The following is a 20436-nucleotide window of genomic DNA, read 5'->3' on the forward strand; positions in this document are numbered from 1 at the left end:
CTTGTTGCAATAAACGTTTGATATTAGTAATTCATTGTTCACAAAATGAAATAAGCTTCAGCTGAAAATTTTCAAGTGTAGAGGTACAGAATTACAGATGGAATCAAAGATTTCTAATTGGAAACTGCCTATATGAAAAGACCTAAGAACAGTCGTAGCAGCCCCGTTGCTTAGGAGCTTTGCTACCTTCACCCGAAACAAGCACCAAGTTTGCGGTTTTCCAAGAAACCTAATGGAGAAAATTCTTCAATGATAGACTTTGCGATAATTAGGGTGTAAGTTACATACTCAGGAAGTCTTCATCTTGTCATGGAGGTTGACGACCAAGTGGTGCGCATCATCCAGAAGCTTCCACACATCGAGATGCCCGGCCATCGAATTGCACTCCCTTAGAATCTCGTCCATGCTGCTGTATTTCTCTACGATTTGCTTCCTCCTTTGAAGGACAGAGGCTGCTATAGCATAGAGCAAAAGATCATCGGTTGGAGGGGCCCGCTGCCTAATCCTGCTCCAAGCAGACTTCCCGATACCAGCCCTGATGGCAACCTGATCGGCCCACACGACTTCCCAGAGGCATAGAGTTTGCTCAAAAGTTAGTTCCCTTCTAAAGAGCACGACCACCATCCTGTAAACGAAGAAGCAATCCTCGGCCTGGAGCTCCTCGAGATGCCTGTAGAGGTGTGAGTCCTTGTACTTGATGATTTTAGAGACAATGTTCAGCTGCCTTCTGATACCCACTTCATCGAGTCGAAAATTGTGACGAGCCTTCTTCATGAAACCCACAAAGCACCAGAAAGCTTCGTGGTCCTCCGTCATCACAGCTATTATGGGAGAAAGTAGATCACTCATTCCCTGGCAATAGCCGATTTCAGGATCATAAAGTGCATAAGCTTCAAGAATGGCTACCAAACGAGAAGCATGGTAGATCCTGCTAGGAATAAGGTGGTCGTAATCCTTCAGCCTCACTGCCTCAGCAGCACGTCGGGCTTTTGCATCTGTCACTGTGGCCTGTGTCGGGGAGTACGATATCCAATCCTCATTGGCCCGGATAGCATCTAGGCGGATTATTCGCTGCCAGGTGGCATAATCCTCCCTACTGAATGGTTGAGACCGAACATCCATGCTTGAAGGAGATGAATCCTCCTTTAAGGACAGGTCATTTTCAGGGGCCTGGTCCTGTGTGTTTTCTGTAAAGTCGAAAGTTTGACTCAATTCAGGATCATCTGAGGATTCAGAATCTGAGGACTCTGACTCGGAGAGGATGGAATCTACAATTCTTTTTGAACCCTCATACCCATTCATAATTGAGCTGGTGGCACAGAATTCATCCTCATTATCGAATGCTTCCTCACTCGAAAGGGATTGTCTGGCACTCACCACCTCTTCAGAGCCAGGAGAATCAATCCCTTCAGTGATACTTCCATCACCTGTATTACTTGTTTCACCATTTTCACTTAACTTAGAAGGTTCACTAACATGCTTAAGGAGTCGTCGAGACTGCCTCCGCAGTTTTTCATATTCCTTTCTGCATATAGTAACACAGCCACTAAAAGGTTATTTCAAAACAAACGTGAAGCCAAACTTATCAACTTAATATTTAAACATATAGAAGAAGTGGAGATTAGAGAAGAAGAAAAAAAGAAGATAAGAAAGAAAAGGGAAGATTTGAGGATAGATAAGAAAAACCAAAAATAAAGACCATGCTAACTTAACATGGCACGTCTTATCTTCCTTGTCTTATTTCACTGGCATTTGTGAATTTATGCCAAGGTAGTAGTGGTATTTCAAGGGTTAATAAATGAGAGCTCGTGTTTGTGACTCTACCTGTTCTTGGCTTTAGTAGTATCTCTTTCTTCTTTGGTACTTCTCAGGTCATAGCTGCAGAAAGATTTCAAGATCGTTATGACAAAGCCATATGCATATTCTTGAAGTACATGTTGATAACAGAGAAACACTACCTCAACAAGGGGAACTAAGGTTGGTGCGTCTTAAAGACTAAAGTTAAGGACTTGATGATAGAAACATTGTTGGACCAAAAGAGGAAGCTGACGACTTATATTCAGAGACGTGAATAATCAAAATGGCATTATTACAAGCAAACACAAACACCAAGAAGCATATAGGTTTTGTGAAACACTAGCTGTAACCTGACCAATCCTTATTCTTCATTTATTTACTTCATAAGAATTTCTTAGCAAGGTTAAATCTAAGAAACTGAAGAAACTAAACTATTGATGGGGTGTTCATATACAAGAAAGAAATGAAAAAAAAAAATTGACATTCACATAGCATATTCAACTTACACTCCTAGAAGAAATGGCCAAACCTCTCCCCTGATACTAGGATCAACACCCTGCATAACGCAAGGTATGAAATCAAATTCAGGCAGTTCCCAAGTACAACAACAAAGTCATTAAAGGTGAACTTCGGCAAGCAACAATTCAGAAGGAATAATTCAAAGTAAAAGAAGGAAAATGGGAATTTGCAGCTGTATGAAATCACAACTCACTCCGCTTCGAACTTTCTTCAGGAATTTAACTCCATTGTCACGGAGTTTTCCATCAGGAGTGAACAAACTTCTCCACTGCTGAGGTGAGAGTATATGTTTCCTTTTTCTCCGAGACCATGGGGATTTGAGGCGACCACTGAAAATGAGCAATATTGCTATTTATTCATTTGATAAATGAGAGAGACAATGTTAATTAAACCAAAAAAGTAACTTAATAGTCAGCTGATATTTGAACAAAGTAGCTAACTCAAGTAACCACAACTGAATAGCTAGCCAAGCTACCAGAAAGGTTCTTCATCTTGCATCCTAGATTAAACAACCGAAATACATCTCAGGGAACTAATACAGCGGCCATAGTTCGCATTTAGGCATGGAAGAGTCCGAGTAAATATCAACTGGTTCTAATATTCCATAATTCTACTCTTTTGAAGTGCTAATTCCTGGTTCTGTGGAATATCTAAAAAAAGATGTATTATGTTGTCATTAAAGAAAGAAATTGGAACAAATATAGCTACTGAGAAATCAGCAGTGTGAACTAATATTTGAGGTAGCAGAATATTCACTGCTGCTAAGGTCATAACACAGATGAACAACAGAACAAGTGCTAATTATAAGGAGATTGGCCGACTTTGTGATTGAGGTTGTACAATTTGTCATTGACTGCTAATGTAAAAGGCCTATAGACCAGAAATCATTATACAGAATAACATAAGGTTAAAACATAATTGTATGCAGGAAACCGTAACTCATCTAAAATGCACAATGTTAAACAACTCTAGTATATAGCCCAAATGAGAACAAAATGATACTGTATATCTTTTACAGCCATGTAAAAATCAGATAAATCAACACCTTGAAATATGATGAAAGATAGCTAGTGTGTTCAGTTTATTAAGAAATATTCGATATTTATGGCCGCACAGGCGCATACTAAATCTCACACCAGGCATATTGTCCATCTCGTTCAAGACTTCAAAGAAGATTCAGAGAAAATTGATGTACTGCATCAGCAAAAGCAGGTCAATCGACAATTTCTACATCAAGCGAGATTTTATTTCTCATATCATCTATGTCCATTTCATAGATAGACTAAACTATAAATGTAAACATATTTCTCACAAGATCTCAAATTTTCTAATTCCAGAAGTCCAGCGTAGGTGACCTTCAATAGATTACACTTTAATTTCACAAAATCCAATATTAACGGCAAGAATGAGTCTTTCTATATATCAAGCACTAGATATTCAACACCAACGATCTTTCAAAGTATTTTGACTAGCAAATCAAAAAAGAATACCATAGACCAAGTCAAATCAACATTTCTCTTACACATCGATTCCTACCAACTAAACTAACTGAAGCGTACACCTACGGCGGCCAAATGGATAGTTCTGCGCCGAGCTGGAAAGAAACGGCGGATTGAACTCAAAGAGTAAAGGGAACAGATATGATATTTGAAGTAAAAACTCGAGATCTGAACTTAAGATTAGGAAAACAACCAATTACAAAACACTTTCAGAGAGTTTAATTTAGAGAGAGAGAGAGAGAAGAGACTCACCGATCAGAAGAGGAAGAAGAACAAGAGGCTGGTGATGAATTTGAGGAAGCTACTATGTACAAAGCCGATCTCAAATGAATCCACGACGAAGTCGGCGGAGACGACGACGACGGCGACGAAGATTTTGACGAAGTCTGACTTCGTCTTAGAGCTCTCATCTATGAACACTTTATCACTAAATTTTCCCCCAATTTTTCGCCTAACTAATTAAATTAAGTCTCCCTAGGGTTACAACACCGGATTTCTCAGTCCGTCGAAGATTCCTCCGCTATCTCTTCACCTAGTGGTGTAGAACACTGCGGCGGCTAACGCGAGGCCAGCAAACGCCGTGATTGGCGAGGTTCACGCCGCCGTTCGCCGCCGCATCCCTCCAGAATCCGCCGACGGCGACACAGTTGCCGATTCTGCTCCCGATTGATTGGAACGCGGCGGCGGCGGCGATTAGCATGGGGCGGAGGGGGAAAACACGAATCTGACCTTGGGAAGAAGCAAGGAGAAGGAGCCTTGTTGATTATCCAACATCAACCAAATGAATACACCAGCAACTGCTTTAATGTCTCCACTCTGCTCTTTTTTTTTTCTTTTTTTTCTTTTTTGCTTTGCTTTCCTTTTTTTCACTTTTTGTTTGGCCTATTTATTGTTTTTCCTCTTTTTCTCTCTCTAAGATGTCTGTAATATCCATGGATTTTCTCTCTCTAGATTTTTGGGTTAAGAGAAGGGAGTAAACTGATGGAAGACTTTCTCTGCTCCGATATTTATACGAGCTCGGTTTTCGACGAATGAAACGACGTCGTCGCATATTTTTAGTTTAATTATTTCTATCGAATTGCATGAACTTATTTACGGATTCACTGAATAACTATTCAAATTCGATTTTCTATTCTCTTAATTAATTAAAGGATTAAAAGTTGGTAGCAAAATATACGAGTTATAATTGTTTCAGATATGATTAAATACACATTTGCGCAAATTGAAGTTTATCCGATATCAGAATTCAAATAGTTACATGAATTTACATTGGATTGAAAAATTGTCAATTGCCTTAACTTTGACATTTTTCTTAATTTTCTAATTGATTTAAATTTGATAAGAAAATGTGTATAATTTGAAAGCTAAAATAATTTAGTCTAGTCTTATACTCTATTATATTTTTCATAATAAAATTAATGGATTTTAAAATTACAAGATAGAGTAGAATTTGACAAATTGTCCGATAATCTAAAGAATATATAAACATGCGGCTAATTAATTAACTTTACAAAATTTAAAAGATTAGTGTACCGCACTCAATTGACTATTATCATTATAATCTAATCGATGATTAATATATCTCCAAATGTGATTTCATAACTAGCTGTATAAATTACTAAAATTTAATTTAAAAAATATTTAGTGAACAAAATCTGATTCGAACGTCTGCACGCAATTTTCATTTCATATGATTTTTGCATGCGGGATAATAGCAAAATAGCAATTCCCATTTTCTAATCAAATATATATAGCACTGAAATTAAATTAATAAAATTATATCTTCAAAGATTACCAAAATTCTGACTAATTTGTTTGTGACTTTATGGGACAAAATCATTTGGGTAAATTTGCAAATGTTCCACCACACGCAATTAATTACTTGGTATTGACGCAAGTGCATAATAATTTGGTGTATTGATTATTACTTTATTAGTATATATTTTTGGAGGATTTTAAAATTTTTTTGACATTTGAAACGCTAGATTTCTATAGGTATTAATTTTAAAAAGTTGAGAATAATAATTTGTTGGACCAACCAAATTATATTTGTGCACAGCACAATTAACAACCCACTATTTAATAAAGATTGTACTTATAAATTTATTATTTGCAATAAACTTTTGAATGGATATTGAATAGTGAATATTTAATCGGTAAATCGTTGTATATGGATAAAAATAAACTCATTTCATTTTTATCGAAGGCGAGTGGCAAATTAGTGTATTTTACGTTTATTGCTCTTTCTATATAGAGACTACCATAGAAAAATGGTGTTTATAATCACATTCTATTACTAACAAAAGATATATTTGTAAAACTAAGTTACTATATTAAAAAACTCATTTGATTTTTCATGTTTTTTATAATTGCATCTTATTAAAGTATTCCATCAAAAATATACTATAAAATTAATACTCCATATAAGAATATAATTGATAGTAGTATTTTCAAAATTTACGTTTACGCAAAATAAAATATTATAGTGGGGATGGAGGGAGTATTAGTACTCCTTTTAGTAGTATTTTTATTTATTTATATTTGGATAAAGGGTCCTCTCTACTCTACCACCTAAATCAAAAAGTCTTCTTATCTAAACTTACTTTATTCGTTTTATTTCCTACTTTCTTTTTTGAATGCGCCTGATTAAGTTGACCATTCTCTTCAAATTCAGCGATTTAATGATTATTCTTGGCTTTTCTACTATTTCCTGAATTTAGTGTTCTTTGCTGTTTAATCCTCTAATAGTATCAATGTTCTACTAATCTAACCATTAAGTTATGAATTATGATTATGATAGTTTGTTTTGTTATAGATTAAAGTTTAATCGCTTGGATGTCTCAAAAAAGACATGACTATATGATAATTTATTTAGTTAATGATTTGAAAATACATCAGCATAAGGTTAGGGGTTAGCATGTATAAAGACATTAGACATTAACTTAGTACTACTATATAAGTGAAAACATTATGCTAAATAAAAGTTGTTCTAAAAAATGTAATAATTACAATAAGCGCATATGATGAGAGAGAACGCACGTGATATGAGCATGCGATTGGTTGGATTTGAGATATTATATTTAATAATATTATGAAATTGCAACTTGTCATGTTGATTTACTTGTGATATAGTACTATATCAAGTGTTATGAATTAAAACTGTACTCCTATATTTTAGGTATATATTTTGCCCCAGCAACACTTTATGATAATTATATCATTATATGAATGATATTAAATTAAAACAAATTAAGAGAATATGAAGTTATGTATAATTAGTATATGTGTGTGACAATTAATGAGGGAAACTGATTAGGTATAGATATTAAACTTGATGGTGTGTGTAGGTGTTGATCTGTAATGAAGGAAATGTATGTGTGGAAAATGGTCCGAAAAAAATGTCCATTTGCTTAATATTAGATCAAAACTGAGTAATTTCACTCAAACCTAAGTACTAACAACCAAATTAATTATGTCAAAGACTTTAATCATAATACAAATAATTGACAACAATTCACGGCTCAAACCCGCGGCCCGCTAAAAACTTTCAGCTTTATTACGCAGACCCGGTCCACTAAAGACGGATTCGAAACACACATGGTAAAAAAAAACAACAACAACAATTAATCTAATACCACTCCTACTAGATATATCCACAGTGTGTATAACTAAACTTGCACGAGTCAATATAGGTAGTGCATTTAATGCAATTATATAGTAGTACTACAATCATTTAATTGAAATGATAGAACGTGGTGTAAATTTGACAATAATATTGAGAGAGATAGAGAGGTCTGTGATATTTGTCTGCATTTTATTGGTTCGACAAAAGTTTGCTTGAATTAATTAGATCTAATAAAATGGACCCCAATTTTATGAATTTTTTGCAAAATGGCCAAACAACATGAATGATGACAATTTACTTATGGTGGATCACGAAGGCCAGAAATATGGGACTATGTTGTGATGAATATAATTGTGATTTTGCATTATTCCTGTTTGATAATCATTAAAACACACTAATGATGTCCTTAAATATATTTAATTAGAGAAAATCCAAGTAAACAGGTGCCGGCAAACACAATCATTGGAATTTATTTTATTATACTCCATTTACTACACTTTTCAACATGCATCAGAAATTGTTACAGTAAAAATGACAAGTTACCATTAGTTACTATTTTTTAAAACTAATTTAGAAACTAGTATAAAATAAAAGCATAGTACCACATCCATAAATTTCAACATTTGATATTGAAAACACAAACAATACATAAATCAAGATATATATTAAGAAAACAATCATTTCATTTGCACAGTGTAGCTTAATAATTTCACACCATATCATTTACGTATAACATTAAGAAGATTTGAAGTTCGATTACATCAAATTGTACTTGCACTATTTAAAAGTCGATATCCAATTTTGTTAAATGCATATATATCGGATACATATATTTCTTATATCGTTTTATAAATAAAATCCAATAGATCGAAGTGATGTGACCATGATACACACATTTGGATTATAGACAACAAAGACAACCAAAAAAACATATTTCAAGACAATTAATATTGTTGAAGGTGGACAATAAACAATATATACATTTTAAAATTATAATTTATTGATAGGGACACAGAATATATTGGGCAGCATAAAAATGTTATAACTATATTGGAGTCACCAATTGCTTAAGTTATAAGTGAATGTTGAAATGAATATACATTTAGGTACCCTACCACCCAAATGAGACAATCGAGAACTTTAATAAAATGCATGAATTTTGAAGTGTCCAAGATTAAATAAACCTCAAAACTATCAATTTTAGAACAAGTTGTAGAATGGAAAGTTGATAAAGTACCAGCTACACAAGAAGTGGGATGGAGCTATGCAGAATTTTAGGTACACTTCTTTTTAGAAAGCAAAATGAAATCAAAGTAATAATTATTACTCTTAAAGAATTAATAGACGAGTTGTCTTTTAAAATGCTACTCCTTCCATCCCAATTTAGAAGTCCCAGTTTACCATTTTTAGGTGTCCCACTTTAAGAGTCTCGGTTAGAATATTCCATAAATGGTATTAGGCCCCACATTCTACTAACTTTTTTTCACTCACATTTTATTACAAAATTAATATTAAAAGGTAGGACCCACATTCCATTATCTTTTTTCATCAACTTTCCTTTATATTTCTTAATACTCGTGCCGAACTCAACCGGAACTCCTAAAGTGGGACGGAGGGAGTATCAACATAAGCAAACATATTAGTCACTAGACTCGAATTTTGAAAAAAAAAACAAAAAAAGATAGTAGTATGAAGTAGTGTATCTTCGATTGGTCAAAAACTTGGATTATTGAATTTAACTTGGATTATTGAATTTAACTTGGTCGACTTGATCCATTCATGATTCATCAAACCATGCCCTAATAAAATGACTTGATTGTAACTATAATTTGTAGGACTTGATAAAAAAAATTCAAACAAAATTACATTATAGTGTGTAACTCACTTTATTAGTGATTACCAAACTTTGTATTGGTCAACATTATTTATAAAAAGCATTATTTAGGGGATGTGCATAGTTACACGGTCATGTTTAAGCAAATATGTGCATGTCCGAAATCGTTGAATACATCATCGTTTCGAAAATAAGAAATCAGAATAAATATAGCATTAGACACCGTTTTTTTCATAGGTGAACAAAATAAATTTCATATAGCGCGTTACGCTATCGTAGCTATGTAGATATACATACATACAATGATACAAGAATAGCATTTTATTTTATGGTGGTTGGATAGGTTATAAATCAAACATTTATTTAAAAAGGCTAAGAAATTAAAGAAAATTTATTATTCATACACCATGTGACCAGCACGTGGCGGATGATATGCTTACAAATTCAGTAGAATATTGGGCGGTGGTTAGTATTTTGAATGGTAGAATTAAATGAAACAAATAAAAAAACAATATGCGTGAATTTGATCCACCAATTTGTTGGATCATAATTTTCTAGTTGGTTGGAGAATATATTATACATGAGGATTACGTGATTTATATAATAATGTTTTTCTTTATTAAAATTTAAAATAAACTTTCAAAAAGTAATGAAATGGAGTACTATAAATAAACAAATAGTTAGTGCTTCAATTGCTAATGGTTCAATTCTACTTTTATGCAATGCAATATACTCCTACTTATCACTTGTAAGGTGAATTGAAGTAGTTGGTGACTGTATTTACGTAAGAATCGTATGGTATAGAGATTAATCAATATATTATATTTACACACTTTTAATTTTATTTAAAACGGGTTAAAAGAGAGAAATAACAAATGAATATTTTTCAAAATAAATTAGACAGCACGTCCAAATTTAAGGTAATAACCCTAAACCCATTATAATAAGTATAATTATAATTTAGTGCTATTTTGGTTGTATTTTTAATGTTGGTGTAATGCCCGCTTTTATTATTACTTTTTCTTTACGTTAAGATTTTGTTTTGAGAACGAACAAGTGATGGACCTTGAGTAAGATACCGTCTTTGTTTTGTTTTGTTGCGAATGGAAATAGGGAATGCTTGAATTGTTGCTCGTTAATTGTGTGGTGTAAGTAGTCGACGAGAATGACGTGTGATTCGTCGATGAGAAAATTTGGGCGTTCATTTACAAGTATTTGGAATAACACCACTATTTAATCAATGTTCTAAATCAAATATTTGAGCCTATCACTTTTATCTATGTTATGCTAACCATTTTATTTTTTTTATTTGGGACTATATCAAGAAGACTAAAATATTAATTATTAATTATAATCCTAAAGTCAAATTTTATGGTCAAAATATATCACCATAAGGTTTCTAGTTTCTACCATATCTCTATCTTCCCTTGAAAATCTCCAACGATATTCTTATACTATATATTATTCAACTCCATTCCAAAAATTCCACGTTCAAAATCTTAGAGTCTCAACACATTCCTCTTCTCTTCTGCAGAGGTAATTTTCTCCTCAACCCCATGAATATGAAAATCTCCATGTATTGATTCCATGGCCAATTTCTAAGTGATATCACAGCTTGAACCCGAGAGGATCGCGATTCCATGGTTGGGCGTATATTTAATTTCTTCCTTTTGGGGTTTAAATGAGTGAACCATTTTACTAATTGTTTTGCAATGTGTTGAATTGATGAAGAAGACGTGTATGGTGGTATGTACTGACTCTTTTTTTCTTTTTCTTTTCTTTTCATTAGTTTAATATGTTAGGACTTTTATACTTTTATAATTTGGGCCACTTTAATTCGTTGGGCCGGAAGTACGTTAGGACTTTTATACTTTTATAATTTGGGCCACTTTAATTCGTTGGGCCAGAAGTAATTTAATTGCTAGTGTAACGCCCCAAAAATGACCCTAGACGAAATTCATTGTTTCGGATAAGAAATCGACGAAGCATGGCTTTTTGGTGAATAAAATTGATATTGAAAATAGTAATAATTGGTAAGGACTTTTAGTTGAGGAAAAATAAAGATTATGTACTATTATTGAATCGAAACTAGAAAAGATCGAATAAATTAAAATAAGTGTTATAGTTGACGAGAACTATTGTGGAGTATCTTTGTAAATGATTACTAGAAGTGTAATGTGATTTAAGATCAAGAAAGTAGAATTTAATTAATGTTTGTATAGTGAATTAATAGAAGTGCAGAATGGTAATTTCAGACTATTTGAATTAACCTCTCTATTAGAATGGGTAGTACCGAAATTTGTGCTATATTATGAGTTTATACACTTCAATTTATGTCATGCAATTAGTAGAGAAATCTTGAGAAGTATAGAAAATGGAGGCTAAATAAAATTATGCCATTTGTCTTACCTTTATACCACATATTAAAATATTATTTGGAGACAATCTTATATCCCAAAAACTACATCTTTCTTCCACTATTTCTCCCCTGCATATCTCGAAGGTCTACCGTTATATCCTGATTTTGAAGCATATATTTTAGGTTCAATCCATTTGAGTGTAATTTTTAGATCTCATAACTTGAGCTTTAAAAGATAAAGTAAATCATGAAATAGTTGGTGGAAATGAGTTCTTATGATAAAATATGCATGTTTTTGATACTTGATCCAAGTTTTTGCAATTTCAACTTGGCTACTGAATTAGTTTCGAAACCGAGTCTTGATAGATTCACGAAACATTGTGTAATTAGATATAGGTGTATGTTAAATGAGTGGACTAAACATGAATGGAAATAGACCTTTGATACAAAATTATGAAGAGGATTAAGTCCTCTGTTTTTCAGTCCCATGATCCGAATTCTTTGGCACATTTAGGTAGACAGAAACCTTGTTTTAACAATTTTAAAAACGACCTTAATGAGTCTAGAAGAGACCTGATTTTTATGGAGAATATAGGAGTTCTTTTACTATATGTTAAATTGTTTGAACAATACCTCCATAAACTGTCGAAATTCTGGTAAACTGCCCTATTTTCGTATATTTTATTCGGATTATTCCTGGGTACTTGAGCTAGAGTAAAATCAAATGAATAATTTTTATATTATTCATATGGTGTCTCGGTGTTCTCAGAATCTTATGATGAATTAAAGAGTATAGATACTATTTATAAAAATTGTTTAGAAAATACTGCCAGAAATTGTCTGATTTTTAGTAGTCTGTGGTAAAATGGTTATATCTCTTAAACCATCAGGAATTTTTGAATAAATCTTGTTGGATTGTAAACTAATGGTTATATCTCTTAAACCATTAGGAATTTTTGAATAAATCTTGTTGGATTGTAAACTAGACTTCTTTGGGTATTTAGAAATATTAAAGATAAGTCTCTAAGTCATTCCGAACGAAGGTAGAACGTTAATAATAAATCAGTTCAGTGCAGTAGTTATGTTGAAGTTAGATGAAGAATTATAGAAATACTTCACATTTTACATGTAGAATATAAATTGAGAATAAATGAGAGAGTTTAATTTATATGTAAAATTATATTCCTCTGTGGATTAATGCGTATTATAATGTTATAAGGTAGCTACGCCAAATTATTAGTCATGTCAAGGAGTAAGGGGTCGGAAGAAAAAGAGACGTCGAAAAGAAAGGTTTGGAGTTAGACGCTATCCAAGTAGCATGCTCCGCTCTTAAATGGCCTAATTCTCTTGTGTGCTTTACTGTGATTATTCTGTGACCTATTGTCTTGATAAATTATTATTAAGTATGTGATAAAAGATTTATGAATTAAAATATGAAAATAAGATTAATTGTTGAATAATTTGGTAATGAGCAATGAAAAGAGTAGAATGCAATTGTGAATGTAAATATGACGTGATAAGTATGAAAATGATTTTTAAAGTGAATATGATATACTATTATTGATGTTGATGAGGTGTATATGTCTGATCTGTTTGTGATGACGTCTGATCTATTGTGATAATGTCTGATGTGTCTGAGATATGTCCGATCTGTCTATGATGATGTGTTACGTTGAGACTGTCGGAAATAAAGTATAATTTACTATGTCTGCGCTCCGTGCTTGAGTGTATTATGTGGGTACAATTGGCATGCCATAGGACAGCAGCGCTGCATCATCTGGGATCACTCGTCTTCTGGATAATCGAAGCGAGGTTCATCTGATCTGTCTGCACCCTAAATGGGTGGTCTGTGCGGAGTCCTCTCGAGGACAAAATCCGCGTCTGCATCTGATTCTGATATTCTGATTATCTGGTCCGTGTACCCTAGTCTGTCACTGAGCACTTAATGGGGCTATATGTGTTTGATTTTGTGAAAGTGTTGGTGATCTATATTTGTGTTGGTGTGTGAATAATAATTGGTGATATGCATTTTAGTTTGTATTTTATCCTATTGGTTTACAAAGTGATATATGATTATGAATTTGGTAAATTCCATGAGATAGAGGATGATGTTTGTTGATATGTTTTGAGATTGATATTACTCATTGTTGGTTTCTGGGCATGTGATGGTTATAGGGGAGATACTGTCTGATTCATGTTAGAAATAAATAAAATGGTAATAATATGTTAATATGTTAAGAGTTGATAAATAAGGTCAAGGCTTAATACCTGAGATAAGGATTTTATAAAAATACACTTTCTTTGTAGAGAATTATGGCTGAAGTGTCGGGTGTGCTACAGGTTAATCGGCATTGGAGTGTACCGGTCGATATTTTCTCGTGTTCGTTTCAACGCTGCATCCTTGGCGGGTCACTGAGCTCTGTTAGTGGTATAGATCTTTGAAATTGTTGATTGTGGCATGTTAGCATTAAATTCTATATTAAATAATTTCCGTTGTGACTGTAAATGTTAATAGTTTAAATAATTGGTTTTCGAATGGTTCATAAATATGAAATTTTAATTCACCATAACTGATGGTACCTCTTCATAACGTCACCTATTCGGTGGGGTGTTAGTCGAGTAGGGGGTGTTACAGTTAGGCTACCTTCTTTCTTGTTTAGTTAGGTTTAAGTAATTAATGTTGGGTAGTTTTCTTGATGATGAATTAAATCCGAAAAATACGAGGGCTTAATATATATGTTTTCTTATGAAAGAACGAAGCAAAATTTGAGCATACACGTAGGATACATACATTGTTAACTAAGTATTATTTTGCAAAGTCTAATTTTTGCATACCATGCTATTTTGAAAAGGGTGAACTTTTGCACGTCGTTTGTAGTGGGAGCAGAAAGTTGTTTGAGAAGTTAAGCGGACGAGGTGGGCTTTCTTTTTATATAAGGACTATGCCCTAAATATCTTTTGTTGTGAAAAGGAAGTGAAAATGTTAATCTTGCCATGCTTGTTGACTTGTTGTGTTTTGATGAACCTATCTGAAGTGGCTTTGCCGTGTATGTTTAATCGAATTCCGGTCCCAATAGGGCCACAATGCTGCTCGGATTAGTGTACATCTCGTAGATCGTGTGCTATCTCTTTAGAGTTGGTCGGTCTAGTGACTTGGTTCGTGGTCACGTTCCTTGTCATGTATGTTCAGATATGGTGATGGTGGATGTGGATGGAAAATGGGTGCACAACCGAACTTTACGTGAAATGAATTTTAGTGTACTTGAGTTTTCTTAAAGTAAAAACCCTCAAGGTCACTCGATTATGGCTTAACTAAATTTTGGCATGTATCATTGAGTGCATCAAATACTCAACCCTGCATATTGTTTTTAATGTGCAGATTGAACGGCGACGAACGTGGTAGATGTTCAGCAAGGTCTTTAAGATTAAGTCTTGTTTAGCATTATTGGTGGTGTCGTGTCTTCATACTCGATACTATTTCATGTTTTGAACGCTTCCGCTGAGATTCTATTTTTTTAGGGGTTTGACTATCTTTGAGTATTTGTTCTTCAAATTATTGAGACAACACTTTGTTCTTCAGCCCACATACTATTGATAGAGTTCGTTGCGCACTTCGATACCCTTTGAAAGGATGCTCACGAGTTTGGAGTGACGGAGTATGAGGGTATAGAAAAGCTGGTCGAGCTACTCCCCAACAGTTGGAAGGAATGAGCCTCAAAGACGGCGGAACATTACACTTGGTACCAGTACGCGACCGATGACATGAAGGGTGACATGGATTGTTTCCGAAAGGTGATGTATTGTGGATAAGCAAGTAATCGAGCACGAGGCCGTAGTGAACTAAGGCGCAATACATCGCCTTTCGGAAACAATCCATGTCACGCTCCATGTCATCGGTCGCATACTGGTACCAAGTGTAACGTTCCGCCGTCTTTGAGGTTCATTCCTTCCAACTGTTGGGGAGTAGCTCGACCAGCTTCTCTATACCCTCATGCTCCGTCACTCCAAACTCGTGAGCATCCTTTCAAAGGGTGTCGAAGTGCGCAACGAACTCTATCAATGGTATGTGGACCGAAGAACAAAGTGATGTCTCAATAATTTGAAGAACAAAGACTCAAAGATAGTCAAACCCGTAACAAAAAATAGAATCTCAGCGGAAGCATTCAAGACATGGAATAGTGCCAAGTATGAAGACACGACACCACCAATAATGCTAAACAAGACCTAATCTTTAAAGGCCCAGCTCAACATCCACCACGTCCGTCGCCGCTCAATCTGCACATTAAAAACAATATGTAGGGCTGAGTACTTGATGCACTTTGTCGACACATGCCCAAATTTAGTTTGTTAAGCCATAATTGAGTGACCTTGGGGGTTTTTACTTTAAGAAAACTCAAGTACACTAAAAAAAATTTTCACGTAAAGTTCGGTTGCGCAACCATTTTCCTTCCACATCCACCATCACCATATCTGAACATACATGACAAGGAACGTGGCCACGAACCAAGTCAATAGACCGGCCAATAGCCCACTATCTACGGGGTGTACACTAGTTCGAGCAGATTTGCGGCCCTACTGGGACCTGAATTCGATTAAACATATATGGCAAAGCCACTTCAGATAGGTTCATCAAAACACAAAAGCATGGCAAGATTAACATTTTCACCTTTTTTTCACAACAACATGTATTTAGGACATAGTCCTTATTTAAAAAGAAAGCCCACCTCATTCTCTCAACTTCCCAAACAACTTTCTGCTCCCACTACAAATGACGTGCAAAAGTTCACCCTTTTGAAAATAGCATGGTATGCAAAAATTAGACTTTGCAAAATAATACTTAATTATCAATGCGTCCATCGTACGTGTGTGCTCAAATTATCCTTTGTTCTTTCATAGGAAAACATATATATGTAGCCCTCGTATTTTCTGGATTTAACTCATCGTCAAGAAAATTGCCCAACATTAATTACTTAAACTTAACTAAACAAGAAATAAAATGGCTAGAACAACATAGGTAAAAGTGATAGGCCCAAATATTTGATTTACTATATTGATTAAATTGTGGTGTTTTATTTTAGTACTTTGGTGTCACTACAACAAATAAATCATCTAAGGACGCAATCATTTGTGTTGGAAAATTTTTATAAATATCCAAAATTTGAGACGCAAAATAAAGCGTGCTAAAATTAAAGACGCATTAATTAAATGTGTCCCTAAATATTTAAATTAGAGAGACGTTAAATACATGTGTCCCTAAGTGAGTAAATTAGAAACCTATTAAATACATGTGTCTTTAATTATATAATTAGGGACACTTTTCATAAATGTGTCTCTAAGTATTTAAAATAGAGACACTTTTCATAAATGTGTTTCTAAATTATTAAATTAAATTAAGAAAAAAGAAAAAAATGAAAAGAATTAAATTCATCTCTCTCGTTCAGATTTACGGTGCACATATTCTTTTTCCTTACCAAAACCAATCTTTTCTCTACACACATGTTGTTACTCTCACACACAACTCCTCCCTCCGGCGAGTGCTGCACCTCCGACGACCACCACACTTTAGGCACCTCCTCCTCTCTTTCTCTATCCTCTAACACCATTCTCTACACACCGGGCACACACATAGATCGCCGTCGTTGCCGGATTCTGGCGCCGTCGGCGCTGTTGGTACCGGATTCTGGCGAGAAAAGCAATCTCCTTGCACCTCTTAATTGTACAATTTCAGCTTTAATTGAAAGCTAGGGTTTATATTCAAGTGTTCCCCAATTTCAATTTTAATTGAATGCTAGGGTTCATATCAGCTTTTGTCATTTTGTCGTTATGTTGATGATTGCAAACGTGGTTGCTAATGTAATTGATGCTAATAAGAGTTTCTTGCTAAGGTTAATTACCAGCTTTCTACTCTCTCAATGAATTGTTGATTGTTGATCATTTAAGTGCATTTAATATAATGTGTATAAATGTTAAGCATAGGCTTAATAAGGAAAGTGCTACACTTGTTGAGATTAATGTGAGTGAGTTTTTGATGAAGCTTAATGTGAGTTTTTCTCTATTTCGTGTTAACAGCCGTCTATTTCACATTGATTGCGGCGAACTGATTGATAACTCTCTCAAAATCATTGGTAAAACTTTTGATGTGTTGCGTTCGCTAAACATTTCAAACCTGATTAACTTGAAAGATTTGGAGTTGGAGTAACTTGCCAATGGGTGTAGATCAATTCAGAAGCTCAAACTTTGTCACAATGAATTCAGGTTTCTTTTACCTCTGATTTATGTTTTTAAGTACCTGCTATTGATAATTCTCAGAGACTGGTGGTGCTTTGGGTGGTATGGTCAGACAACTTTCAATTGACCAGTTTGAAAATGAAGGCAGGCGTGTCGGTTATGGAACTCCAGAAAGTGCAATAGCAGCGAGAAAACTTTTGGTTCTGCAAATGTCAATTAACAGTGTACCAAAGAAGGTATATTTTCCGTAACACTGTAAAAATATGCTTTGGTGTATGCTATCTGGCTGATATAAGGAATATACATGGGATGAGTTTTGATGTTAATACAATGGTTATAGTTTCTTGACATGTAACCAAGTGTAACCAAAAAAATACACAAATGTAACAGCATTAGTGACAACATATTTCTTGAACTGTCGAGGTTAACAAGATAAACTAGATATTTACATTTTTTAATTCCTAATAGTTTTATCATATATTCTATTTTGATAAAAGTTTTTTAAAGTTGAAGTCTATTGGACCAGGTGATTGCTTCATCTTTTAAAACCTCGTGGCTAGAAACCTCCGGTTCGTAGATAATTTTTCTTGGATTGCAATGAGATTGCAGATCTTTGTGATAGTGCTGAAAGCATATTTGCAAGTGAACCTAGTGTACTGCAGCTGAAGGCCCCTATTAAAATATTCGGTGATTTACATGGTCAATTTGGGGATCTGATGCGACTTTTCGATGAGTACGGATCACCTTCGACTGCTGGAAACATAGCGTATGATCTTATACTCTATAATTTTAATATTCTGTTTGAGTATCCTGACTGATTTTTGGTCTTGGAACATGTACTTGCGTATCCTGTAAATATGCCTTTTTGATTTGGAACTATTATCATCAGTGTTAACACTCTTCACCATTGTACAACATCTGCTGCATGTACATTCCTTTTGAGTTAATATAAAGATTCCATTTACATTCGAGATGGGAACCTCCACTCCCCCTCTCTCCCTCACACACACACAAAACGCATATATGTGTGTGTATATATAATGCAGCAACCTTGGTTTTTTGCACTAAATGCATAAATTCTGGCATATGCACACTAAACACGTCACTTGCAAATCTTTCATCCGTGTAACTTTTGTACCATCTGATACTAAGCTACTGACTATGTAAAGTCTATTATCAGATATATCGACTATCTGTTTTTGGGAGATTATGTTGATCGTGGCCAACATAGTTTGGAAACTATACCTCTTCTCTTGGCAATGAAGGTACTGGTCAATTTGTCAACTTTCAATTCATCCTATACATATTGACAATTTGCCTCCACAAATATATCGGTTGAGTATCCCAATTAAATACACTTAATTCGTGGCAATCATGAAGCTGCAGACATCAATGCACTGTTTGGCTTTAGGATCGAGTGCATTGAGCGTATGGTAAATCACAGAACTTCAAATACTTGTTTCTTTACATGAGATAAACCCATGGGACTTCTAATGGTTTTCTTGAACATGGTGAGAGAGACGAAATATGGGCATGGCAGCGGGATCTATAGTTCTTATGGACTTGTTATGGTTAGTGCATTTAGCTTCACTAGGGTGATGCTTGAAATTCGTTAGTTAAGATCACGAATTGATGTTGTGAGGTTAAACTCATTGTTTCAGCTGCTTTCTTTGAAGTTATTTCATCTTTGGCTATTATATTTGACTTCTGCCAGAATATTACGGACATGGCAATGTACGCTCTAGCACAAAGCCGGGTGAAGAATAAGCACGATGTTGGGGCATCCATGAAGAGCAGGTACGACGAGGAAGGGCTTACTAACCTCATCAGCCAGTGCACGACCCTCACACCACCTGCTGTACAGGCACTATGCGACTCTTTCCCTGATTCGCACAAGTGCCCCGGCCGACATTCCCTCATAATCAACGGCTGCCTCAACTTAACATTCGTCCACTGTGCCTGTGCCAGTTGTGGCTGCTAGAACTCTTCTTGTAGCCTGATTTGAATATATTGTGTCTCAAAGTTACTTTGCAACACCTTTTTTTTTGTCTCTAAGTGCAACATAGAGACGCTTTTTTAATTATGTCTGAAAGTTGCACTCTGGGACACTTTTTAATTATGTCTCCAAATTGCATTTTGAGACGCTTTTTAGTTGTGTCTCTAAATTGCACTTTGAGACGCTTTCCAATAGTGTCTCTAAATTAGCATATAGGGACGCTTTTTAAAAAGTGTCTCAAGATTAATAGAGATGCTTTTAAAAAGTGTCTCAAGATTAAATAACCGACGCTCTCTCATTGCGTCCTTATTCTAATTTGGTACGCCACAGATTAAGACGCTTTTTAAAGCGTAGGTGATATATTTAGCAACGCAAAATAGCGTCTTTGATTGAATAAAAAAGCGTCTTTGTCTGTAATTTTTTTTGTAGTGTGTTATTTCAAGTACTTGTAAACGAACACCCAAATATTCCGATCGACGAATCACACGTCACTCTCGTCGACAACTTACACCGCACGATTAACCAACAACAATTCAAGCATTCACTGCAATTTAGTTTTATGCTTTAATTTAATGTTTT

At 34.6% G+C, this 20436-nt stretch overlaps 2 protein-coding genes across 4 annotated transcripts; one reads left to right on the top strand and one right to left on the bottom strand.

The window, feature by feature from the left end:
* Position 1: 1 nt before the first annotated feature.
* Positions 2-4791, bottom strand: LOC125213566 (rab GTPase-activating protein 22-like). The gene is made up of 5 exons (XM_048114187.2): positions 4068-4791; positions 2510-2645; positions 2304-2353; positions 1825-1878; positions 2-1525 (listed from the first exon to the last, which is right to left on the bottom strand). The coding sequence occupies exons 1-5, from the start codon at positions 4223-4225 to the stop codon at positions 289-291; spliced, it is 1635 nt and encodes a 544-aa protein (XP_047970144.1). The 5' UTR covers positions 4226-4791; the 3' UTR covers positions 2-288.
* Positions 4792-17948: 13157 nt separating this feature from the next.
* Positions 17949-20177, top strand: LOC125208902 (F-box protein SKP2A-like). 3 transcript variants are annotated; one of them, XM_089066853.1, is made up of 4 exons: positions 17949-18097; positions 18388-18627; positions 19042-19126; positions 19576-20177. In XM_089066853.1, the coding sequence occupies exons 2-4, from the start codon at positions 18578-18580 to the stop codon at positions 19840-19842; spliced, it is 402 nt and encodes a 133-aa protein (XP_088922979.1). In that variant the 5' UTR covers positions 17949-18097; positions 18388-18577; the 3' UTR covers positions 19843-20177. The 3 variants fall into 3 exon arrangements, with proteins under 3 accessions (XP_088922979.1, XP_088922980.1, XP_088922981.1); XM_089066854.1 differs by lacking the exon at positions 17949-18097 and having other exon boundaries at positions 18302-18627; XM_089066855.1 differs by lacking the exons at positions 17949-18097; positions 18388-18627; positions 19042-19126 and adding an exon at positions 19141-19432.
* The last annotated feature ends 259 nt before the right edge of the window (positions 20178-20436 follow it).

Source organism: Salvia hispanica, chromosome 3 (genome assembly GCF_029641045.1).
Source record: "Salvia hispanica isolate PSC_SH4W2 chromosome 3, Shi_PSC_v1, whole genome shotgun sequence".
In the NCBI taxonomy this organism is placed as follows: Eukaryota; Viridiplantae; Streptophyta; class Magnoliopsida; order Lamiales; family Lamiaceae; genus Salvia; species Salvia hispanica.